Source organism: Herpailurus yagouaroundi, unplaced genomic scaffold (assembly GCF_014898765.1).
Source record: "Herpailurus yagouaroundi ecotype Mexico unplaced genomic scaffold, PumYag 197, whole genome shotgun sequence".
NCBI classification, from domain to species: domain Eukaryota; kingdom Metazoa; phylum Chordata; class Mammalia; order Carnivora; family Felidae; genus Herpailurus; species Herpailurus yagouaroundi.
In genome coordinates this window covers 14,592,165-14,618,545 of record NW_024412428.1, presented here as the reverse complement: position 1 = coordinate 14,618,545, position 26,381 = coordinate 14,592,165, and the positions used below count along the sequence as shown (strand labels likewise).

Genomic DNA, 26,381 nt, shown 5'->3' with positions numbered 1-26,381 from the left:
TGATGACAGGACCTGAGGGGTATCGAAGCATTCATCCTTAAAATTGAATTCTTTTTTTTCTTTTTCTGAGAGACCGTATGGGGAGGGGCAGAGGGAGAGAGAGAATCTTAAGCATGCTCTGTGCCCAGTGCAGAGAGCCCTATGTGGGGCTTGATCTCAGGATTGTGAGATCATGACCTGAGCCGAAATAAAGATTTGGGACACTTAAAACTGACTGAGCCACTCAGGTACCCATAAAATTTCAATTTTTTATTGAAGAAGAAACCTAATAACTTCAATTCAGAAGAGATTTATGTAACTCATGTGGATGTGTAAATTTCCACAAATATTGTCAAGCCCCATCTGAGCAGTTGATCTGGGCTAGACGCAGCCCAGTATATAGAACAGTGGTTCCCAACCCCACCCCCCAACCCAAGGACATTTTGGGAACGTCTTGAGACATTTTTGGTTGTCACAACTGCTATTGTTGTGCTACTGCTCCTGGCAGATAGTAGGTAGAGGCCGGGGGACTGCTAAACATCTAAACAGTATTGCTTCTGTCAGTAAAAAAAATTATCTAACTCAAAACGTTAATCATGCACAGGTTGAGAAACCTTGGTCTAGAAGTAGAGACTCTGATGATAATTTAAGATGCATTTTAACATTCCAAGCAGATAAATTTACCAGGATGCTCTTTGTCGAAGAGTAAAGACTGGCTATAAATACAGGATGTTAGGGCATTGTTACAGAATTAATGAAGTATTCTGAAGGTGATGTTCCAATAACAATGTATTTTTAAAAGATTGGACATTGGTACAAATGAGGACTCCATTTACATTGGGTATAACAAAGGAGTTTGCTTAGAAGGGAGATGACTGTTTGAGCAAAGCAGGTCCTATTGTCCAGAGTCCAGATGATGTGGTTGGTTTAGTTGTGGCACTAGTTACCTAGATTTCATTTCCTTTGGTTAGGATAAAATGAACAAATGAGACATTTAAATTGGAATATTAAGAGTGCATGTGAGAGAGTGCATGCAAGTGGGAGAGGGGCAGAGAGGGGGAGAGAGAGAGTCCCAAGCAGGTTCTGTGCTGTCAGTGCAGAGCCTGATGTGAGCCCCCATGAAGTATGAAATATTGACCCGAGCCAAAACCAAGCATTGAACGCTTAACCAACCGAGCCACTCAGATGCCCCAGTTTTAGTTTTAGGTTTTTTTTTTTTTTAATTTTTGTTTTTAATGTTTATTTTTGACAGCGAGAGAGCGTGAGTGGGGGAGAGGCAGAGAGAGAGAGAGGGAGACACAGAATCTGAAACAGGCTCCAGGCTCTGAGCTGTCAGCACAGAGCCCGACATGGGGCTCAAACTCATGAACAGTGAGATCATGACCTAAGCTGAAGTTAGAAGCTTAACCAACTGAGCTACCCAGGTGCTCCCCTGGTTTTAGTTTTAATATACCTTTTAAACCTATTACATTTATTCCATTAATTAGAACTTAGACATAAGTTGCCCCCTGAAAGTGAATCTGGGTGAAATCAGCCTGTGGTGGATGAGCCTTCCAGTTCTTAATGATCTACCCTGAGAAAGGTCTATAAGGTTTTATTTCAGAAGATTTGGGGATACTCCCTTTCAATCAAGGTGTCCAGAATGTAATTAATCTTAGAGAAATCATGACATTGTAAAATAAAACTTTCCCAAACTTTAGTTATGTAAGTATAATTTTTACAACTTTTTTGTCAATTTCATATCTCTGCTATAACTTTCCTAATATTTGAATTTAAATGTCTCATTTGTTAATTTTATCCTAACCAATAACAGCTGTGAAGTTGAGAGAAAGATGTATTTTTTTGTTAATATATATTAAAATACATTACTACTCAAATAGTCTGTATATTACTTAAATTTATTTCATATACTATTCATGGCAATATATCATACTTTTGAAAACGTGATAATCAATTTTGTGACTTCTCTAAAGTTTGACTTTTAAAAAAGTTGGAAAGTGGCATTTGAGATGACTAAAAAAGACAATCTATAAAAGAAGAATTTGAAAATGTTTTTTAAGCACTTTCCAAGAAAGAATCAGACTTGGATTCTTTGATCCCTGCAGGTTTATATTCTGTTGGTCAGAAATGATGGCAGTATACCAGAATTTTTCATTAAAAAAAATTTTTTTTAATTTGTACTTATTTTTGAGAGAGGCAGAGTGTGAGCGGGGGAGGGGCAGAAAGAGAGGGAGACACAGAATCCGAAGCAGGCTCCAGGCTCTGAGCTGTCAGCACAGATCCTGATGCAGGGCTCGAACTCAGAAACCACAAGATCATGACCTGAGCCAAAGTCAGACGCTTAACCGACTGAGCCACACAGGCGCCCCGAGAATTTTTCATTTTTTATATGAAATCTTCCATGCTCTTTGACTCATATTTACTATACAATATTTTGATAATAGATTGTTCTTCCCAGTTTCTTATTATTAGGAAGACCATGTGTCCTGAGTGAGCAACACAATTATATTCTCCTTGCTCAAAGAATGTAATCTCGATGGAAATGAATTCATTTGGATATTATGATTTAAGCTTAGTCTTTTCTGAATTTAGATCTCCAGAAAGTAAGCTTAAGTCTTCTTCTTTTTTATTTTTTTTTAATATTTGTGTATTTTTTAGAGAGAGAGACAGAGCATGAGCCAGGGAGAGGCAGAGGGAGAGTGAGATACAGAATCAGAAGTAGGCTCCAGGCTGTCACCACAGAGGCCGATGCAGGGCTCAAACTCACAAACTGCGAGATTGTGACCTGAGCCGGTCAGATGCCCAAATCACTGAGCCACCCAGGAGCCCCTAAGCCTTTTTTTTTTTTTTCAATGTTTACTTGAAAGAGAACATGTATGTGAGGAGGGGAGGGACAGGGAGAGAGAGAATCCCAAGCAGGCTCTGCCCCCTCAGTGCAGAGCCTAATGGGGAGCTCAATCCCATGAACCATGAGATCATGACCTACGACGAAATCCAGAGTCTGATACTCAATCCAGCGCCACCCATGTGCCTCATCCAGTGAGCTTAAGTCTTAGCATATGGACAATCTGATGATATTGCTGGGCAGCTTTGTGTCATTTTGATTGAACTTAATAATAGAAGGTAACTCCATAAACATAACTTCATATTCTATTCTAGCTATGTCATGTCAATTTCTAAAAAAAAAAAAAATTATTCAATATTATGAATTCTGGGTATTTAATTAAAGTAATTGTCTGGCTTCTCTGGTGCCAGATCTGTGTTTAAATCCTAGCTCTACTTTTTTAGTTGACTCTGAGCAACTTAATTAACCTCTCTATGCCTCAGTTTTGTACATGAAATGATAATAACTAACTTCATGGAATTGTTGTGAGAATTAATTAAATCAGTAATTATATGTACTTGAAAACAGTTTGATTTTATGTATTTCCACAAAGGGATGTCTAATTTGAATAATATAGTTTCGCTTTACTTTGACCATTATTTATTTAAAACTAGACTCATCATTGGTTAATTAGTGGGCTATTTAAGGTCACTAATTTCAACACTGTATAATTAGTGGAGCAATAGCATTTTTAGGACAGTTCTTGTGAGTGGTATGCACAAAGATCATACTAGCAAATAGCTAATTTTTAGTGGAGAATCATTGATTCTGTAAAGCTTTGTAAAATGCATTTAGAACTTGGAAATGTTTATTTTCTGGTATAACAATTCTAAAACTTCAGTGAAAACCTAGTTCTTTTGATTAATTTTTTTTAAACTAATTCCTTCAGGTTTGTGACTGGTTGTATCCTCTAGTTCCTGATAGATCTCCAGTTCTTAAATGTACTGTGGGAGCCTACATGTTTCCTGATACCATGTTACAAGCGTCAGGATGCTTTGTGGGGGTTGTCTTGTCTTCTGAATTACCAGAAGATGATAGAGAACTCTTCGAGGATTTATTAAGACAGATGTCTGACCTTCGGCTTCAGGTAATGTATGATCATCTTTAGGATGAAAATCTGCTTTAACATAAGCAACTTTTGCTTTTAGAGAAATTGTAATAGGCTGTAATGTAATCAGAGTTAGGAGATTGAGAATATATAATTTGTGTGTTCACAAATACTAGTTGGAAATTGGTTATAAGTAATGATTAAGATTGTGAGCTCTGGGTTTGAATTTGAGCTCTTCCACTTAATAGCTGTTTAACTCAACTTATTGCTCTTCTTTTTACTTTCCTTATCATAAAATGGAAATAATATCATCTGCTTTATTGGGCCGTGGTGAAGATTTAAAGTTATTGTTGTCTTATATCAGTGCTGGCAAGCGGTAGTGTTCTGTGAATGTTAGCTCTTGTTATCATCACTGTGTTCCTGCTCAGTTGGAAAAATAGGTTAAGGGGACTAAATGGTGAAGTGAAGGTAATTTTGGCATTAGCATATGGGCTAAGTTGGACATTTTAGGGGTATGATTGGCATTTTGAGGAAGAAACAGGTTTTATTTGAGGGAATTATCTTTGTTCTCATGATAAGTGAAACCAAATAAAGAGAAAATAAAGTGTGATTTTAAAATATGGTTGGTCATCCTGTGAATTTTCCTTATTTGAGCCTGTTTTTTTTTTTGCCTGCATGTTGATCTGTTATGGGGAGATAAAATAGAGTATTAAGGAGAGGCTTTCTTTAGTTCTTGCTCATCCTGATGTAGGACAAGAGGGGGAAAATATTTTTGTTGTGAATATTGACAGTTTTCTGAAGTTGAAGGAGATTCACAGCATAATTGTATAATCTTTTATTCTCTAGTCAGTGTGTATTTAGAATCCATTGTTTAGGTATTAAATGGTGGGTGGGAAGACAGAATAAGACACTATAAAGATATGTAACAACTCCTATTCTCTTGTACTTACAGTGGCTGAGTAACCACAGTACAGTATGATAGGTGATGAAATAAAAGTATACACACAGTTCAGGAAGGAGATCAGGGAGGATTTCACAAAATGGTTTCCCTTGAGTTTAGTCTCAAAAGCTTTGTTACTCTTTTCTCAGGAATTCGAATACTCTTTCAATTCATACCTATATTGAAAAGATCACAGATGATAGGAATAGACTACCGGCTAAACCAGAGGTCAGAGTCATCTGTAGCATTAGCTTACATGAACTGCATATGAGAATGATCTGGTGGTCAATATATACTTTAGCATAGCCAATACTAAACATTTAAAGTATATTAACAAAACATGTGACCCCCCCAGACAGAAATGTGTGTAGCCTTAGTGTGCTCATAGAGAGTAGTTTATAAAGACAGAAACATGACCAAGTGGATAGGTGTTCAAGTCTTAGCTTTGCCATTTACTTAGCTGAATGAAGTGACATTTTTAATTATTTCAGACCTATTATAGAGCAGTTACTCCCTTCACCCCTACATTCATTGGACATATATTACTGGGCTTTAGGAAAGAAATTAAACTGACTTTTAGGTTACATGTTTACTTTCCTCGGGTGTTATTTTTTGGTTGCACGTCATTTTTGTTTTAGTTTTTTTTAATATTTTTTAATGTTTATTTTTGAGAGAGAGAACAAGTGGGGGAGGGGCAGAGAGAGAGGGAGACATAGAATCTGAATCAGGCTTCAGGCTCTGGGCTGTCAGCACAGAGCCTGATGCGGGGCTTGAACCCACGAACTGTCAGATCATGACCTGAGCTGAAGTCAGATGCTTAACCAACTGAGCCACTCAGGCGCCCCTAGTTGCATGTCATTTTTAGTTTGCTCTATTGTCCCAGAACTCCAACTGTAAACAAAAGTTAGTTATTAGCTATAATTTTGACTTGTTTTTACTTTTAAGTATTTATTCAGTAAAGTATATGCAAGCAAAATACCTGTAGTTTTAAGTAAAAAAAAAAAAAAACACACACACACACAAAATCAGTTTTCCAATAATGCAGAGTGGTTAAACAGACATGAGTTTATTGCCTTTATTTATTTATTTTTTAAGTTTGCTTATTTTTTGAGAGAGAGAGAGCGAGCAGGGGAGGGACAGAGAGAGAAAGAGAGAGAGAGAATCCCAAGTAGGTTCCGTACTATCAGCACATGGCCTGATACAGGGCTCAAACTCATGAACCATGAGATCATGACCTCAAACAAAATCAAGAGTTGGACAGTTAACAGACTGAGCCACCCAGGCGCCCCTTATTCATTGCTTTAAACTCACTTAGTCTTACATTTATCTGTTTCCTAAAACTTACAATTTGTTAATTTAATTAAATTCAAATGTAGCTACATCTGATTTAATGATAACTTACCCTAATAACTGCTGTAAGTTTATCTTTTATGCTTTGTCTTTGGAAATTTGCTTTAGGCCATATGCTACAAACTAAAGAACTCAAAGGGTTGGGGTTTGGATGATGAGATAAAACAAAATTATAGAAGAAAGACAAGTAAAAGTGGTCATATTTAGACTGTCAAACACTGATAGTTGAACAAGTACATTATTAGAGCATAGCTAAGAAGACAGTCATTTGAGAAAATTTGAATTTGAGCTTAGTCCTTTACCCCTTAGGCCAACTGGAACCGGGCAGAAGGAGAAAATGAATTCCAAATCCCTGGAAGAGCAAGATGTTCCTCTGACCAGTTGAAAGAAGCCAGTGGCACTGATGTGAGACAGTTGGGTCCTTCATTGGACCAAGACAATAAGGACGTGCGTCATAAAGGAAAACGGGGGAAAAAAGTAAGTAAAAAAACAATAAGATATGTGTGTGAGTTCTACTCAAATGGTACCTTTCACCTGGTGAAATAAATAAGTAAACCTTATTCTTGTTTACTAAAGCAGAGCAACTTGCAGTCATAAAATCACTGGTAAAAATTATTAGAATCAGCTTTAATATTTTCCTTTACAGTGTTTGTGACTTAAACTGTTTTATAGCATATTCTGTGTTTTGGGGATAGATTTTTTTTCAAGTATTTGAAAGATTTTTTGTATTTACATTAATGCATTTTTTTTTTGTTTTGTGGTGTTCTCCACTTTCCTGTATATACCAAGGTCTTGGGGCTAGGTATGCTTTTCCTTACACTACCATTTTTATTCAGTCTTGTTTCTTTATGGATTGCCATCAGGAAAGAAATGGATTTTTAAAAATATGTTTAGTAGGTTTTTTTTTCATCTCATGAGTATATATTCTCTAAATGGTAAATTGGGAATACAGTTCGGTAAGTGTTTAGTGCCAGAATGCTGAGCATCGTGGAAAAGTTAAATTTCTTATCCTAAGGAATTTAATACCTAGTGAGGAGGACAGATTAACAAAGAGATAATTTCCCTATCCAGTGTGATCATTAGATGAAGGTACATAGAAGGCTAGATTGCATCACTTAACGTAAAAACTGTTAGATTTCTCTTTCACAAAAGGTAACATCATAGAGTGTTCTCTGTTTTATTTTTTTATCTGATAATAAATTCTGGGAATCTTTCAATGTTAATAAATGGAGAACCTTCTCAATCTTTTTTATAGTTACCTCATATTTCGTTGTATGAGTTTATCATAGTTTTCTTTAACCAATCTTTTATTGAGGAATATTTGGATGATTCCAGGTTTTTGCTATTAGAAGCAGTGCTTCAATGAATAACTTTTAGATCCATTGATTCATACATTGCAGGTAATTCATAAGGTAAATTCTTAGAAGTGGGGCTACTGAGTCAATAGATAAATGCATTTGTAATTTTGATAGATTTTTTTTAATAATTTTTTTTTAAGCTTATTTTGAGATAGAGTGTGAGCAGGGGAGGGGCAGAGAGAGAGCAAGAGAGAGCATGAATCCCAAGCAGGCTCTGCAGGGTTAGCGCAGAGCCTGACATGGGTCGAACCCACAAAATTGTGAGATCATGACCTGAGCAGAAATTAAGAGTCAGATGCTTAACCAGCTGAGCCACCCAAGCCACCCCTAATTTTGATAGATTTTGCTAATTTCCCCTCCCCAAGGACTGTACTCTTCAGCACTCCCACCAGCAGTGTAGGAGACCCATTTCCTCATAGCCTCATCCACAGAGAAGCTGATCAGTCTTTTTGTATTTTGGCAGTCTGATAGATGAGAAATGGTGTATTGGAATATCTTAATTTGTATTGATCTTATTATGAGTGATGTGTATATGCTCAAGGATTCCTTGAATTTTGTTTTCTGTGTGTTGTCTGTTCTTGTACTTTGTCCACTTTTTATGACTGGGTCACTAGTCTTCTCAATTTCCAGGAGCTCTTTATATATTAGCACATTGGCCCATTATCAGAGATAGAAATTGTAAATATTTTGTGCCGTTTGTCTTTAGGTTTTACTTATGAATGGCTTCCCCCTTCCCATAGAAGTTTTTGTTTTGTTTTTAATGTTTTATATTTTAAGTGAAGTTCTCTTAGTTCTCTTAAGCAGTTTTATTTTCAAATTATTTTATGAGGTCTGAGTTAGCTTGCTGTTAAGTTCTTAGAATGAGTACATTGAGCTTTGACAATTTGAGTGTTGGCCCTAGCTCACATAACAGCTATTAAATTAGCAAAATACAGGTATTTCTATGTTCCCCATTTCCATTCAGATGGAGTAGATTTTTCTGTGTTTATATATTTTTACTTGCTTTATTTGATTTCTGTCAAAACCAATTTATTTGGATGTATCCTTACCGATTGAGTCATTTAACAAATCTTTTAAATCTTACTGAGTACACCATGTGCATAATCTTATTAAGGGGTTGATAGCTATATAAAGGAACCCCGTAATCTCATCAATTTAAATATGAGTTGATAAATGCTCTATTGGAGATATGTTGGTATTTAAACCTTATTTACCAGTGAGACCTTACATAAGACCAGTATAGTTTTCAGTTTCATGGCAGTTATGATATTGTGTATAAAATGTACTGATAGCTATGTTGGGTGGAAATAATCTTATTAATTATAACTAGTGTTTGTTGACTTAATATTTTATTAAATACTGCTTATCATTTTTCCCCTTAGTATTTTACTGTTTTACATTTTGAAATATTTTTACTATTTAGACCAAAGATACTCCAAGTGAAGAAGTTAATCTGAGTCACATTGTACCCTATGAGCCAGGTTCAGAAGACAAAGCAAAGGAATTACCCGAATGGAGTGAGAAAGTGGCTCAAAATATTTTGTCAGGTATTACAGTAATGCTAACTTTTCCCCCATATAATGTGAAATGTTTGGAATCCATAAGTGACTACTTAGAAAGGTAATTTTGTATTTTGGTTCTAAATGATCATTTTATAAATACCTGAAAGGAACTAGTCTCTTAGAACATCATATATTATCCTATAGGTATAAGTTTCTTCTTGCTTTTTTTCTGTTTCACTTTTGGGAAAATTGATAGTGAAAAACTTCAGGAATCCCCAAACTCCTAGGACAACTCTGAACATAAAATTAGTTATTCTCCTTTCCTCTTTGAAATTCTCCCTTAATCCTTTTCTTTTCTCCCCTTCTCTCTTCCTCCAAAAAATGATAAGATATTCATCCATCTTTGGAAGCAAACCAGCACTCCCTAACCACATAGCAGTGGAGGTATTAAAGATCTGAGGATTACAGCCAAGCTTTTTGGGATGTAGGCCCTACTATTTAATTTTGGCTAGGAAGGGCATCAGATCAATTATTTTATAATTTTTTATAGGCCTATATATATATATATATTTAAAGGCCTATATATATATATTATATATATATTTGTATATATTTAATATATACATGCGTTTATATATATGTTGGATATATATAAATATATTTATGTATTTATTTATATATTTATTTTTGGGAGAAAGAGAGTGCAGGCGAGGGGCAGAGAGAAAGGGAAACAGAGACTCCCAAGCAGGCTCAGCTAGTCAGTGCAGAGCTGATTTGGGGCTCGAACTCGCCGTGAGATCATGACCTGAGCCTAAATCAAGAGTCAGACACTTAAGTGACTGAGTCACGCAGGTGCCCCAGATCAGTTATTTTAAAACCAGAATTATCATTACTGACATAGATCTTTTCACTTTTATTGGTTAACATTTTAGCTTTTCAACTATAGTAGCTCTCAGATTTAGACATTCTAATTTGTTTTTAAAAAACATTACCAGTCACTAGTTAGCCAAATTCATGACCCTGTAAAGGCATCTTGACCAGTCATTTAAAAGACTGTCAATACAGACTTCCATGTCTGTACTAAAACCCCATTAAAATAAAAAGGTGTCTAAAGCAGAAAAAACCTTCAACATGAAAAGCCAACAAGCTAAAATAAGGGAAAATTAATTAGCTAGGAGCTAACAAAATATTTTGCCTGGTGTCAGAGAGCTGCTAGAGGTAAGAAAAGACAGCCAGAATTTTCAATTACAATTTTTAACAGTTAAAATTGATCCTTGAAAAAGATTTTCAAAGAAGTTATAAAGAAAACCTTCACTCTTACTACCCTGCCCCATAACTTTACAGGTTGCTAGGCTATTAGGTCAGTATTCAGAAAACTTGCCTATATTCACACATAGGTAGATAACTAATTTCAAAGATTATAAACTTTTTAAAATTTATACCACTATTTATAGTAAATAGTAAATAGTTCTATTTACTATTGCTGTGTGACAAACCATTCCAAACTTAATAGCATGAAACAACAATTTGTTTATGCTTAGGATAACTGTGGACCCAGGTATTCCAGAAGGTCACAGCAGAGATTGCTTAGATCTGCTCTATGAGGTCAGGACCTTAGCTAGGAAGACTCAAAAGCTGACTAGTGACTCAGTATCTGGGGTCTGGAATCATCCAAAGGCTCCTTCACTCACAAATCTGGCATCTGGATTGGAAGAGCTCAAAATCTAGGACTGCCAAATAGAGTGCCTAGACATGGTCTCCATGTGGTTTAACTTCTTCACAGCTTGGCAGCCTTAAGCCAGTTTGGCTTCTACATGGTAGCTCAGGGTTGGAAGCGTATATGATATAGCAAACAGCTAGAGGCTGCATACTCTTCCTGACATATTCTTGGAAATTTCTAGTATCACTCATCACAAGAAAGTAACAAACCTGCTCAAATTGAAGGGATTGTAACAGAGACCCCACTTCTCAATGGGAGGAATGTCAAGGTCATGTTAAAAGAACATGTAGAACAGGAAATACTATTTTGACCATCTTTGGAAAGTATAGCATGTCACAGAGTCTTAGACCTCCAAAGATTTCACACACTGATTCTATTCAGAGAGGTAGAGCATCCTTAGTATCAGCTAATTCTGGGCAGAGATCTCTTTAGAGATTTCGGAAAAACTCTCAGCAGTGCATCATTTGAGAATGAGCAAAAACTACATTATGGTAACGCAAAGAGGCCTACTTTACTGCTTGAGACTTTGGCAGGTTTTTGTAACACTTTTCATCTTATTCCCTCAGAATTCTAGAAATATCTCTAATAGTTGGTTACATTAAAACTAACTGCCAATCAGAGTATATATCTCTTTATGTGCTTTTTAGTAGATAGAATGAAAACCCACCACCTCACCAAATACTTAAAAGTATAAGTAGCAAAGAGGTGCAGAAAATACCCAAGATTTATTCCAGAGGAAAATAATCTGATCTGTCAAGCAACTATTTCTTCCTGACTTGTGCAGGCTCTATACAAAGATAAGTAATCAGGGATCTAAATTGAGCTCAGTCAGTTTAGCCCATGATTGATTCCTGTCCACTGTCAGAGAATCAGTTAAGATCAGTAAAAGCTACAGTCTTAGGTTTTATGAATATAAAAGGTAAAAAAATATGAACTGCTTAAAAATTATCTGTGTAGAATATTGGCTTAGGAGCCTAGAATTACTTTTAAGAAGGCAACTGCCAAACATCTTAGATGGAGTAGAGTTTAGTAAGCTAATTTGAAGGAGGTAGAGGATATATGACAATGGGCTGATTAGAGCCCCCCTCCATTATGTTAGATTTGAGTGAGATCATTTTAAGTCATCTGCCAACTTCTCATTTATTCAGCAAACATTCATTGCCTGCTGTATCTCAACATTAAATGGGTGCAAATAATGTGAACGTGGATAGAATAAATTTATATCTGGCACTACACATGCCATTTAAAAGAATTTAGTAGCTACCAATAAAGCATTACATTTCTTGATCTTCTGTTGCAGTCTTTTCAGTTTTAACACATTATCTCTATTATGTGCTCTTCCATGGTGATAGCTTCTTTATAATTTGATCTAGTGTTTCTCTTTATCAGTCCTGTGACTTTTCATTTATCTCATTTCCATTTATTCTTCTCAGTCATCAATGGACTCTGTCCCTCTTGCTTGTTTCATTGCAGGAGTATAGAGCTTTCCTTTTTCATTATCATTTGTTTTATGATTTCTCAGTCTTCAAGTTCAGTTGGTTTTTTTTACTTCTTGTATCTTTTCAACTTGTGAGTTAACTTTAAAAATACACGTTTTTGTTTTTTGTTTTTTGGTGGTTTTTTTTGGTTTGGTTTGTTTTTTAATAGAGGTCTTTAATCTCTTTATTGTTATGGGAACTCTTGGCTGAAAGCTTTTTCCCTGGGTTGAGACCTGGTCCTTCCCCAGGGGTAGGATGGTGGGGGTAGGGTTTGAGTCAGATGGATGTGTTGACTAAAACAAAAACAGAAGTACCACAATTTTTTTAATCAATCACCACTTTACTTTTCATTGTCAGCCTTTTTAAACAAACAGGATTTTTACATGACATTGGGTGCCTGCTCACTCACAGGCGAAAGTAATTATGTAAAAGCTATGCCACAGACCTTGGTACAATATACTTAAGTATTTTATATGTCCAAGCTCATTGTTCCAGGGTATAGCCAAAAAGGAAATATTTAAAATTGTAAGCTCTCCAAGGCAGGGTGACACTTGATTCTTCCTCTTAGGGGCAACTATTCTCTTTGTATATTTTTTCTTGCTTTTCCCATTTCATTCCCACTTCTCCTTTCCCTGCACAGGGCCTTTTCGCTAGAGCAGTCTGTACTGTGCTGCTTTCTCTCTCTTTTTTCATTCATTCTGCAGGAAGCATTGAGCCAAAGCAAAGTGCTAGGGCCTGTTCTCATGACAAATGTCTAAACCATCTAGGCTTCCCAAGTTTTCTTCTTACATCTTTTCTTCTCATGAATTTTTTTGAGTATTCTTTTGTCTTTGTTATTCAGGTTTATGATATAAGCTAAAAGGTGCTGAGATCGTGGGGTTTGGGCTTGAGGGAGGAACAGGTCCCCTTGCCTTATGCCTTTAGTCTAAAGCAAGCAAAGAGTTCTTCTGCCTTGGTGTTTGAGATACAGGTGTATTGGTTTCCAGCTTGCATTACTTGCGTCTAAACCCCTCAGCACTTCATGGACGAAAAGTGGTACCTGGACTAAGGCAAGAAGAACAAGGATACCTGGGTCCTCAAGCCAAATACCATCTTAATGGTACCAACTCAAAATTAGTTTGTAACAATAGTAATAGTGTGGTCAGTGACATGGAGAGATACCTACAAGTTATAGTGGCAGCATAGAGTAATATAGAACTCTGTTATTGAGTGATCTATGGCCTCAGTACTCAAAGATGAATTTACTTAGAAAAGATGTGTATTCCAGGCAGAAAATTATAAGTATAAAGTTGGCTTGAAAGTTAATGGCATCTTTGGGATCTAAACATTGAATTCCTTGTTTTGTTTTGTTTTTTTCCTGTTGGTAAGTTATTAAAGGGTTTACAGGTATAATCAACTCTAATTGTGCAATTTTAAATTTTCCTATAAAAAGGTGCTTCCTGGGTGAGCTGGGGTTTGGTCAAAGGTGCTGAATTTACTGGAAAAGCAATCCAGAAAGGCGCTTCTAAACTCCGTGAACGGATTCAACCAGAAGAAAAACCAGTGGAAGTTAGTCCAGCTGTGACCAGGGGACTTTATATAGCAAAGCAGGCTACAGGAGGAGCAGCAAAAGTCAGTCAGTTCCTGGGTAAAGTAACTTTGGAAGACTTTCCTTTCAGTTAAATTAAAAATGGTCTCTTAATCTGGGTTAATCTAAATGCACATTTATGTGGTTTAACCTTAAGAGTAAAGGATTAGGATGAAGCCGTTTCACCTTGCTGTTCATCGTGGGATCTGTAGCAGCATCAACCTGAGAGCCTTAGAAATACTAAGGCTCAAATACGTTAGAAATACTGATACCCAAATATATTTCAGGTACTTGGCACACATTACCAATTCAGCATCTGCATTTTTACAAGATTCCTAGGTGATTTTTATTTGTGTATTAAAGTTTGAGAAACATTGGTTAAAGGGTTGTTTTGGTGAGTCGGAGAGGGAAGTGTCTGTACCTTTGAAAAGGAATGGCTCTGAATGTATTGGCTATCCTTGAATATGATACATTCTTTTAAGGACAGCTCACTGTGTCATAGCTGAGGGTCAAGTGGAGGGATGTATTATTTCAGTTAAGCAGATTCAGTGATTCTGGTGTTTGTCTTCCCAAGCAATATGCTTCTCGTTCCTGCTCCTTTGAGAATCATAGCCTTAAAGTTTGGTATTTTGAGATGGTCAAATCACCCCTTAATAGGTTATGATTAAATTTAGTAAGATTATCTTCTTGGGATTCAATATTCAATATTCTTTTGAATCAGATTATGGTTTTATTTTTTTATACATTTAAATACCTTATTACTATTTCAGTAAGGTATTTGTTGATAGAACATAGAAACACTCATAGCTAAAAAACATGAAAGGTGGACCTATAGCTCTTACACTGCAGCAGTCTCTGTTTTCTTTTAAGCAAATTGCCATAAAGAACATTATATTTAAGAGGCAAGGTTATAATCCTTCAGCTCTGCAAACATGTCTTTAAACCAGATAATAGCCTTTGTTTAAAACTAGCCAGGCCTTGTTCTCATCCTTATATAGAAATGGTAAATTATGCAGTAAAACAATGTTAGATGCTCATATAAGAATTTTGCTAAGTAAGAATGGTAGAATCAAGGGAAACATTTTCTAATGTTTCTTTTCTTTTTATGGTTATATTAGTTGATGGAGTTTGCACTGTAGCAAATTGTGTTGGAAAGGAACTAGCTCCACACGTCAAGAAGCATGGCAGCAAACTTGTTCCAGAATCTCTTAAAAAAGACAGAAATGGGAAGTCTCCTCTGGATGGTGCTATGGTCGTAGCAGCAAGTAGTGTTCAAGGTAACAATAGGCCAGAAATTTAACTAGGAAGGTCCATTTCTTTAGCTATCATTTTACTTACTTTTAAATATATTTGCAGGATTTTCAACTGTCTGGCAGGGATTGGAATGTGCAGCTAAATGTATTGTTAACAATGTTTCAGCAGAAACTGTACAAACTGTCAGATACAAGTAAGTTGACTTTTATAATTTTAATGACTAAAAACTCTTACAGCATTTGTAAAAATTCAGGACAGTTAAAATGATTATGTCATTGAGTAGCTGCTAAAACAAAATTTTTTTCACTGTTTTTCTTAATAATATTTTTAGCAAATTAATAGAATTACTGTGACTTTGCCTCCTATTACTAATGGTTATATTTCTTCATCATTAATGCAGAGAATATTTTTAATTAAAAAAAAAAGCCTGGAGTTTCTGTATACCTTATCAACTACATGTTCTTTTTTTTTTTTTTTTTTTTTTTAGTAAATTTTGGTACTTTTTGGTTAAAAAAATTTTTTTTAAGTTTATTTATTTCGAGAGAGAGAGAGCATGGGAGGGGCAGAGAGGGAGGAAGAGAGAATCCCAAGTAGGCTCCACACTGTCAGCACACAGCCCAACGCGGGGCTTGAACCCAGGAACTATGAGATCATGACTTGAGCCCAAATCAAGAGTTGGGCACTTAACCGACTAAACCATGCAGGTGCCCCTACTGCATGTTCTTGATGGGTGATGTTTGCCTTTAGTTTTGATGGGAAAAACTTGAATTATACTTAAACTATTATACCTTGTTAATATTAGCCTCTTCTGTTTACAAAGAATGTTAAATTCTGTCACATCTTATTTGACTCTGCCACTGTTCATTTTTATTAGAATGGACAGATGGTATGTCATCTATTTCATATATTAACAAGTGGACAAACAAAAAATGAATGATCTAAGCTGATCTGATAACTATTTTAAGGTGGACTTAAAACAGGTCTTCTGATTTGAGGTCTTTTTTCTTTATAAGTCCTAGGGCAATCAAGGTCTAAAAACTAAAGATAATATGAAGGACCTGAGTTGCTTTCTTAGCTTTGCATGAGTTTAAAGCCTAATATTAAATTTTTATTTAGAAAGAAAAAAGTAATATTAGTGGTGTTCTCAAATCTCAGCTATTTGTGTTAATTACCCACTCACAACATTTGAGTTCATACTTCTGTATCAGATAGTGTGTTTGGTTCTTTTCAGTATATGTTATTTAATCTTTAACACTATCATCTCCATTTTTACAGATGAGGAAGCCAAAGCGTAGAGCTGTTAAACTTTGTTAAAGATTATACCCCTAGTAAGTGGTAGAGCTGGGACGTAAGCCAGGTATCTTTGTGTCATGCAGTATGAAACAACAGTGGTGGACCAACCCTGCCCTTGTTGGGACATCTGTGCAAGTTCAGTATCTAGAGTTACTTTCCAGCACTATCTGTCATACATTTAGATTCTCTTCCACCATAGTAAATTACCTTTGACTTAGAAAAAACTAACTTAATTTCTCCTGAGTTGATTTGATCTCCATCTGGGGCATGCATACCTTTGAATCAAAGCAACATGACACATCATCTTACAGTTTCAATTTGACTAAAAGATTTGGCAAAGAAGATCCAGAAAAGATCTGTAATTCTTTTGGTGGAAATATAAAACCCAAGTCTTCAGTCTTATCTTTTGCTACTTATACCATTCATCTCTAATGCTCTTTGTGTTACGGCTTTGAGGTTAGTTTGGTGGATCAGTCGTAATTAGAATAACAGTTTCTTGTTGCAAGAGCAGAAGAAAGTCAGAAATGCCCTTTAGGCCAAAAGTGAATTCGTTTTAGATTATCAGTATCATTTGTTAGCAGAGATAATTAAGCAGTCATGTTAGAAACATGTTAGTCATGTTAGGAAATGCTTCATTGGATTTGTCCATTTCCTACTTTAATGAAAAAAAAAGGTTACCTAAGTATGATTAAGTGGAGCCTTATTAAAGGTTAGGGATTCACATAACTATCAAAGTTTTGGTGTAGATTTTGTATTTTTTGTCCTTAGTGAGGAGAACTTAATATGATGAGAAGGATATTTTAACAGTGACTCTGAGCTCATTTATTTCTATTATGGTACATATTGCTATTCTTTTTATCCTTTCCTCCAAAGATTCACGGAATGAAAAAACAGGTGAGAATTTAGTTAAGTAGGTTTGTATTTTTTTTAAATAATGTTTTTTTTTTTAATTTTTAACGTTTATTTATTTTTGAGACAGAGCATGAGTGGGGGAGGGGCAGAGAGCGAGGGAGACACAGAAACCAAAGCAGGCTACAGGCTCTGAGCTGTCAGCACAGAGACTGACGTGGGGCTTGAACTCACGAACTGCAAGATCATGACTGGAGCTGAAGTTGGACACTCAACCGACTGAGCCATCCACGTGCCCCAGTAGGTTTGTATTTCTAACTATAAGACTACTTTGGTCTTAGCAGTAATTTAATTAGAAACTGGAAAAGATGAAGGGTGCCTGGGTAGCTCAGTCAGTTAAGCGCCGACTGCGGCTCAGATCGTGATCTCATAGTTCATGAGTTCAAGCCCCATGTTGGGCTCTGTGCTGACAGCTCAGAGCCTGGAGCCTGCTTCCCATCCTATGTCTCCTCTCTCTGCCCCTCCCCCACTCACACTCTGTCTCTCTCTCTCTCAAAAATAAAATAAACATTAAAAAAAAATTTTTTTTAAAGAAAAAAAAAAACTTGGAAAGATGGAGAGGGGCAAGGGGATACAAAGGGTTTTGTAATACTTATAAATAATCTTGCCTAGGGGTGCCTGGGTGGCGCAGTCGGTTAAGCGTCCGACTTCAGCCAGGTCGCGATCTCGCGGTCCGTGAGTTCGAGCCCCGCGTCGGGCTCTGGGCTGATGGCTCGGAGCCTGGAGCCTGTTTCCGATTCTGTGTCTCCCTCTCTCTCTGCCCCTCCCCCGTTCATGCTCTGTCTCTCTCTGTCCCAAAAATAAATAAACGTTGAAAAAAAAAAATTAAAAAAAAAAAATAATAATCTTGCCCAGAAGAAGAAAAGTTGTCTTTTAAGAGAAGAAACTGCAGGTATGAAACTAATAATAACTTAGTGATATTTATCACTGAAGAAAAGAAAGAGCTAGTTCTTAAATTTACTTCTCATTTATGTAAATTTACATTTATGAGTATAAATGTAATTTATATTTTTATATTTATAAATTTACTTTTATTTACATTTGTTTGCACTTTGAAAAAGTATTTGATGAGTAAGCATTTGTGTTTTTCTCCAATCCAACTGATGATTGCATAATATAGAAAATTTATATTCTTTTTGCCTATGATAAATTATTCTCCCAGCTTGTTTTAAATCTGCCATAGTTACATGCATTATGACAAGAAGAAGAACAAACTATATATAAACTTCCTTATCTGATTTCTGGTGTTACAAGCCAACATAGAGGATTATCTTTTAATTTAAGCATATTTAAAAGAAGATTGTGGGACGCCTGGGTGGCTTAGTGGGTTAAGTGTCTGACTCTTGATTTCAGCCCAGGTCATCACTCACAGTTGTGAAATTGAGCCCTGCTTTGGCCTCTGCCCTGAGTGTGGCACCTGCTTAGGATTCTCTCTCTCTCAAAATAAATAAACATTTGAAAATAAATAAATTAAAGCAGATTATGTTGGAGAAGTATATTATTTATACTTTTGATGGTTTTGATTATGATTTGGGACTGTGTTCACTGATGATGAGTGGTTTACTTAAGGATCTGTATAATTAATTATACTCTTAAATTTTTAGGTAAATGTGTGGGAACTATTCATTAATACTTTTATTTTTGTCAGTTACATTAATGCTTTTGTCTTTAGATTTAGGAACATCAAGACTTACAGGAACAACGAAAAGCAATAAGTAACTTCAAACGTGTTATATATAATTGCAGTATAGCATTTAGTAAATAATTCATCACTCTTCTACATAGCTTCTAAATTTCACCTTTAAGTTTCTTTTTTTCCATTTTAAATTGTTTAGAGGATGAGGCACCTGGCTGGCTCAGTTCAAAGAGTGTGCAACTCTTTGAGCCCCATGTTGAGTATAGAGGTTACTTAAAAAAAAACTAAAAACCCTTGTTTAGAGGAAAATCATAAAACATCAGTTAGATCCATTTTTGTTTTCCCCGCATTAAAACTTTATCTTACAATACATATTTGTGAAGAATAAGCTTAGTAAAATTGTTCTTCTATGAGGAATTTACTCTTTTCAGGTACCATATTTTATTGGTTTGTTTAGTGAATTTTAATTAAAATTGCCTTTGGATGAAGGGGTAAATTCAAATTTATTGAAGGCAATTCCTTGGGCCGATGTCATAGTACCCAAAACCAGTCTATATAACATCTGCTCAGGAATTATTTAAGTATTTAAGGTCAGTCTTCTTTTTTCCTTGTGGTAACTGTACAAATATTTAAACATTATTATTGTGTCTTTCACTTACTTTTTTCTAACTACTCCCAGTTCCTTTAAGAATTCTCTGTATAGTATGGTTTCCAGATACTTCATTCATCATTGTTCTTCTCAAAATACGGAACCCAGAATTGAATGAAGTATTTCACATTTGCTGTGACCAGCTAGAATACCATGAGATTTGCCTGTCTTATTTGGTCATACTTAGCATTTGGCATACATGGCACACAAGACAAAGACTATCTGTTTACTGGCTGTTACTCGATTAACCCATATCAAACTTGTGTTTTTTTTAAAAATGAAACTTTAATTTAAAATTTGGGCCTTCCTCTTATTTTAGGGGCAGTTGATATTTGTACCTAAAATTAAGAACTTTATATTTGCGCTTAATTTCATCTGTTGATCTTGATCCATTATTAAGTCCTTCAGTTTGGCTTCAGATTTAGTGTATGTCATATTAGCCAGGTTTCCATTTTATGTTATCTGTAGATTTGAAAGACTTGTCTTTTTAATGTCTTAGATATTTTCCTTAAATTTTCATGGGTAAAATCCAGTCACATGCTTACTGTAGCCTGTCCTGATTGATCTTGCTCTAATATATGCTTATTAAGGTTGGTGGGTTAGATGTCTCCAAATCTTAACAGTATTCTCATTTAGCTCACCTTTCAGTTTTATCAGACTTCTTCTCAGGGCTGTTGTCTTCCACATCCATTCATTCTAGAGTTTTACTCTATGTTCTATCCTTTTCTACTCTTCATAGATATTACCTATACCGTGTCCATACAACCTCTCAACCTCTCAAATCTATGTTTTTTGATTAACTTTTATTGTAATCTTTAGGCTTCATAAGTCCCAACTATATAGCACTACAGCTATTCATTCACCAAGTGCTGTTGTTTCTTATTTTATCCTTTCCTCTCCAGCCTCATTGCCACTACTGTAGAATAGACCCTCATTGTTTCTCATCCATCACACAGCTTGTTTCCTAACTGGTTCCTCTGTCTGTCTCTGACACCCTTACAATTCACGATGCAACCTGAGTTAGATTTTTCTAAAATGTAATTTTGGTTATGCCATTCCCATTGGTTTCAAGACAAAGTTTAAATTCCTCAGCTTCACCTTAAACATCCTTTAGAAATTGGCCACAATCCACCTATCTTTGATGGGTACACTAAGAAGAAGCTATTTCTATTTAAAATATTTAAGATTAATATTTTCAAGAATAGTTTTGAAGGTTGCATGTGAATTGAATTTTAGGAAGATTTGTTTGAAATTTGTTATGACTGAAATTTTGTTACAATTAGTGAAATCTAGAATCACCACCACTGTGCTGTCTTTGTAGACATTACTGAATGTGCTGGAGAAATTTCTGAGAAGTCTCATTCAAACTGTGTATTAAGTCTCATAGACTTATTTAGAGCATTCTTTGTATTCATTTTTATTGCTCTTTAATATAAAATCTAATAAGCTATAATTAAAGTTAACTTTTTAAAAATAAAAATAAACTGTCTTTTTCTCAGAGATAGACTTTCTAGTTTTTAACAGTGTAGTTTGAATTTACAATGTAGTCCAAATAAAGGAAAGAACTGAGCAGTTACTTATAAAGGAAGAGAAAAATAGATGCCTGCCAGGAATACTGGTTTTAAGGCATATTGGGAAGCAGAGATGATAGAGTGAGGATATAGTAAAGGAAATAAACAGAACTGCTTAAAAGCCATTTTATAAGGTCTTTAAAAATAATTATACATTTAGTATTGTGGAATTTTCAAAGTGCTTTAACCTACAAATCTCATTTTATGAGATGAAAGAAAAAAATGAATGAAATGTAAAGAAGTTGAGACCTCATCAAGGTCATATGGCTAGTTTTTGGCACAGTTGGTATTAGAATCTAGTTCTTTGACTGCTAGTTTGATACTTCTCCCCAAATTAACAGGAATTCTTGCTGAAATGGAGATAGCATGGAAAAACAAGCAAAACATCAGGGTACCAACACAGACTCCTTTTCAGCACATTATTACTAATAATGTAGCCTTTAGAATTGTGTTACATATAAAAATATTGTGAATGGGGCACCTGGGTGGTTCAGTCAATCAAGCGTCAGACTCTGGCTCAGGTTATAATCTCACGGTTTGTGGATTCGAGCCCTGCATGGGGCTCTGTGCTGATAACTCAGAGCCTGGAGCCTGTTTCAGATTCTGTGTCTCCCTCTCTCTCTGCCCCTCCCTTGCTTGTGCTCACTCACTTTCTCTCTCTCTCTCAGAAATAAATAAATGTTAAAAAAAATTCTTTTTTAAATACTGTGAGTGCAGTTAGAGGTATCAAACTGCAACATTAGAATAGGGAAGTGGAAGTTCATGAATCTGGAGGATTTCCTGTATTCATAAACACTAATATGGCCAAATTCTTAGTCACACAGTCCTAGAAAAGAGCCCTAAGAGAAACCTGCTCAACCAAGAGTTATGGTCACTCTTCCAATTCTTCCACCCCTTTCTTCTCATTTAACCATAACCATTGCCACCTGGTATTTGTGGGGGCTTGATTGACAGTGAGAAAGCTCCATGTCTTCTGCAACATCAGCAAGTACTATGGAATGCTGAAGGGTTGCAATAGAGACCAGCAGAAAGCAGCTAAGAAGCCTTGATGTCTGGTAACTGGTGAGAAGTCCCCAGTCAAGAGTGATATGGATGTAAGGTTTGGCACATTATAAGTTCTACCATTCTCTGACTCTAATTATTAAAATTAGGCTAAGGATATAATGGAATCCTCATTCAGGAACTAAGATTCACATTATTCGCCCTGAGGTTGAAAAAAAAAAAAAAAAAACAAGCATGAACAAGCTAGTAGGATCACAAACCACTATTCCAGGCCAAACTTACAGTAATACAGAACTTGTTAATTCAGAGGGCAGATCCAGTGTTAGTATAAAATGTCCAGATACAGGGCGCCTGGGTGGCGCAGTCGGTTAAGCGTCCGACTTCAGCCAGGTCACGATCTCGCGGTCCGTGAGTTCGAGCCCCGCATCAGGCTCTGGGCTGATGGCTCAGAGCCTGGAGCCTGTTTCCGATTCTGTGTCTCCCTCTCTCTCTGCCCCTCCCCCGTTCATGCTCTGTCTCTGTCCCAAAAATAAATAAACGTTGAAAAAAAAAATTTTTTTAAATGTCCAGATACAGGTCACAAAGCACATATGAAACTTGAGGGCATCCTGAAGACAATTGTAAAATGTTGCCCTCTTGTTGCTTGTTTAGGCAGTTCTCTGCTAAGCAAGGAGAACTGTAAAAACCTGGTACTTTAAAAAGGGAAAGAGAAAATACGGTGGGATAACTTTCAGTATCCTTGTATAGGTCCTCAACTTGTATTTTCTCATAGAAATGATATTAAACACTTATATCGATAATTGTCAATAATACTATTTTGTATAGTGCCTGTATAATCTCCCAAGCATTTTGCTGTATGTTTGGTGCTAAAGAAACTCTCAGATGGATAGGGCAGGAATTACTCATTTATTTATTTAACAAATATCGAATGTCAGTTTTCTCAATGCATAAGATATGTTAATACAGCAGAGTACTTTTATGATAATAGTGTTTATATTCTAGCAAGACAGACAATAAGCAAACCAAAACAAAGAGAGTAAATAAGTTCTAGAGTATGTAGCAGGTGATAAGTTATAGAATAAGGAAGAGCAGCTTAAGGGATGCCTAGGTAGCTCAGTTGGCTAAGTGTCTAACTTTGATTTCAGCTCAGGTCATGATCTCACAGTTTGTGAGATTGAGCCCAGCGTTGGCTCTGTGCTGAACATGGAATCTGCTTGGGCTTCTCTCTCCCTCTCTCTGCTCCTCCCCTGCTTGTGTGTGCCTGTTCAGTCTCTTAAAATAAATAAACATTAAAAATAATGAGGGAGGAGCTTTAGGGGGGATTGATTGGCTGTGGGGTGGAGCATGTGGGGTAAGGCAGTTGAAATCGGCGGGATAGTTAGAATACAATACTTACCTGACTTGAAAGAAGGTGAAGCAGTTAGACATGTGAGTACCTGGTATGAGAATAGTTTAGGCAAATACCAGCCAGTACAAAGGTCATAAAGTGGCACACGTATGCTTGATGGTTCAAAGAATAGCAAAAAGGCCAGTGAGTCTGCAGCAGAGTGGAGTGGAGTGGAGTGAGGGAGAAAGTGTTATACAATCTTTGCTTAAAGACAAGCTCAGATTCTGATAGTTTAAAGATGTTACCAAAGTCTGGTTAACATAGAACTCAAAACCATTTATAGTGACTCTCGATTCTTTGTGTCCTATAGTTGTTTTCACTGAAAGTTCTCTCCTATTTCCAGAAGGGGTGGATTAAAAAAAAAATGACTAACAACCTTTATTATAACTTACATTTTTAAAAACTTACTTATTTTGGGTAAGAGCATGTACAAGTGGGGATGGGACAGTGAGGGGGTGTTAGAGAGACAGAGAGAGGGAGAGAGAAAGAGAAAGAATCCCAAACAGACTCCACACAGTGCAGAGCCTAACACGGGGCTCAAACTCCTGAACTGTGGGATCATGACCTGAGCTGAAATCAAGAGTTGGACACTTAACTGACTGAGCCACCCAGGTACCCTGATTATAATTTACACTTTATTCTTCATCATAAACAGTCTTTATTACATTAATCTCGGCTAGCTTGATTTTATTTTCACACAGTTTTTGCTAAAGGAGAGATAATAGCTTTGGCACAGTTTGATTTTATTTTTTACTTTGTTTTAAGTTATTAAATTGAAAAAAAAATTGAAACCAAATCTTTGATTTTGCTTTTAGGAATAACATACTAATCATATGACTTATATAATACTAAATAAGAAGGTCTTAATTTACATTTATAATGTCATTACACTTTTTTCTAATCTTTTAAAGATACGGACATACTGCAGGAGAAGCTACACATGATGCAGTAGATTCTGCCATCAATGTTGGTGTAACTGCCTATAATATTGACAACATTGGTATCAAAGCAATGGTGAAGAAAACAGCAAAACAAACAGGACAAACCCTCCTTGAAGACTATAAAATAGTTGATAATTCTAAGGGGGGACATCAAGAAGGAAGAGCAAATGTAAACATGAAAAGGGAGAAAGGTGAGCAGACAGAGGAACGAGAGAAGAATGAGGCAAAGAAGAAAGAAAAATGATGGAAGTGCTGTGAATCACCTATACCAAAGCCTTACAAGGTGGATGCATTTTTTTTTAATAGGCAAATGTGGAATTCCCCACAGATTAACCAGTATTTTAAAAATGTATTCATTCCTACAAAGTGACTGTTTCATAAGCTTTATAGCATGTATTCTACTTAAAAGGAAAGAATCTGTATTCTTGCATCTGGCTTTTACAAATACAGGATTATATAGTCTCAGTAAGTTTATTTTTCCTAAATGTGGCTGAAATATTTTTGCAGTTAAAATAAGACTAATAAAACATTTGCTTTAATAAACCTCATTAAACCTAATATTAAGCTATTTTTGTATTTGCCGTCTTTCATAAAGCAAGGTAGGAAATTATATATTTACATAAAATTTCTCATTTAGTAACCTTAGCTTGAGTTGTACTTGGAAAGACCAACTTAAAATATTATCTCCTGGTTTTGCACTAATTGTGGATTTTTTTTTTTTTAGGTGCTTGCCAAAATTTTCAGTGTGTAAGCTAGACACAACAACTGTAATCCTAAACTAAAAAAACTCTCAGATAATATTTAAAAGATTTTTTCAATACAGGGACTAGGCTAATCATGAAAAATAAAATGAGGTTCTATAAAATTATTTGGTAGCTTGTATCTTTGTTAGGAAGTGGGATGGCCTTTTTGATTTAGAATGAATACAAAGATTTTTAAGTCTTCTGGATTTAGACTGGTGTTGATCTACTAGGAACTTAAGAAATATTGGTGTATGATTTGTGTTAAAATATGAAGTGATATCATGAGCTTAATAGGACAAAGTTGCTTTAAGAAATCATTTTACCATATCCACTTTAAGTTATTCCAAGAGGCTAAAATTTTATAAAAATACAAGCAGGATTCTTTGGATGGTAAATATATTTTTAGTTTGGGATTTAGTCTTTGGAATTTTATATGTTAGAAAGCCAGTAAATTGTTAGGAAATGTTCTGTTCATAGTCATGGTAAAGAATGTGAAGGCTTTAGACTGAATCCATGGCAAGTAGGTTTAACAGTTTCCACTCTGGCAGAAGACAGGATACTTACAGACCTATAAGGTACAAATATATAAATAAGTACCTAACAGCATTTTATTTTGGTCTACAGATTTAAAATGATTGGTACTGGTGTTCATAACTGTTGTCCATTCTAATATTTCTAAACGTCTAATGGCTACTTAGTTTATTAGATTTTATTTGAAACTGTCTTAAAAAATGTGCTTTGTGAATAAACTTTCTGAATTGCTTGTCCTCAAATGTGTTCACAGGGTTGTATTTCGGGAACACATAGAATTGATGGATCCTTTCCCTAAGGCCAAGGATAATGTACTAAAGTGGAAATAAAAATGAGTTGGCATATAGCTTCCAGTTAGTCTCTGCCTTAAGTTTGAGAAGTGGGATGACAAATAGTGGAGCCTAAAGATTACAAAGTTCACTTAGACCAGAGGTCGAAAAATTGGATTTGTGTTGTCCATTTTCCTTTATTCCGTTCTGCTTACTTGGTTGTGGGTTGCTTTTTCATATTAATGGCTAGACAGACAAAATCTTCATAAGTATAGCTTCTATATTAGAGTTTTCCAGAGAAACAGAATAGGGGAGATAAATACGTGTGTGTGTGTGTGTGTGTGTGTGTGTGTGTGTGTGTGTGTGTGTG

General features: G+C 35.7%; 1 protein-coding gene across 6 annotated transcripts in view; it reads left to right on the top strand.

Annotated features, from left to right (window-relative positions):
- SPART (spartin) overlaps positions 1-26,095 on the top strand; it is an 89,701-nt gene extending 63,606 nt beyond the window's left edge. For 4 of the 6 annotated variants that reach the window (XM_040448212.1, XM_040448211.1, XM_040448209.1 and 1 more), the window contains exons 3-9: positions 3,753-3,950; positions 6,511-6,678; positions 8,983-9,106; positions 13,692-13,886; positions 14,945-15,103; positions 15,183-15,273; positions 24,439-26,088. In XM_040448212.1, coding sequence (XP_040304146.1) covers positions 3,753-3,950; positions 6,511-6,678; positions 8,983-9,106; positions 13,692-13,886; positions 14,945-15,103; positions 15,183-15,273; positions 24,439-24,712 — 1,209 coding nt within the window. In that variant the 3' untranslated portion in view covers positions 24,713-26,088. Of the gene's footprint in view, positions 1-3,752; positions 3,951-6,510; positions 6,679-8,982; positions 9,107-13,691; positions 13,887-14,944; positions 15,104-15,182; positions 15,274-18,954; positions 18,998-24,438 lie in introns of all 6 variants that reach the window. The other 2 variants (XM_040448210.1, XM_040448213.1) reach the window with 2 other exon arrangements.
- The last annotated feature ends 286 nt before the right edge of the window (positions 26,096-26,381 follow it).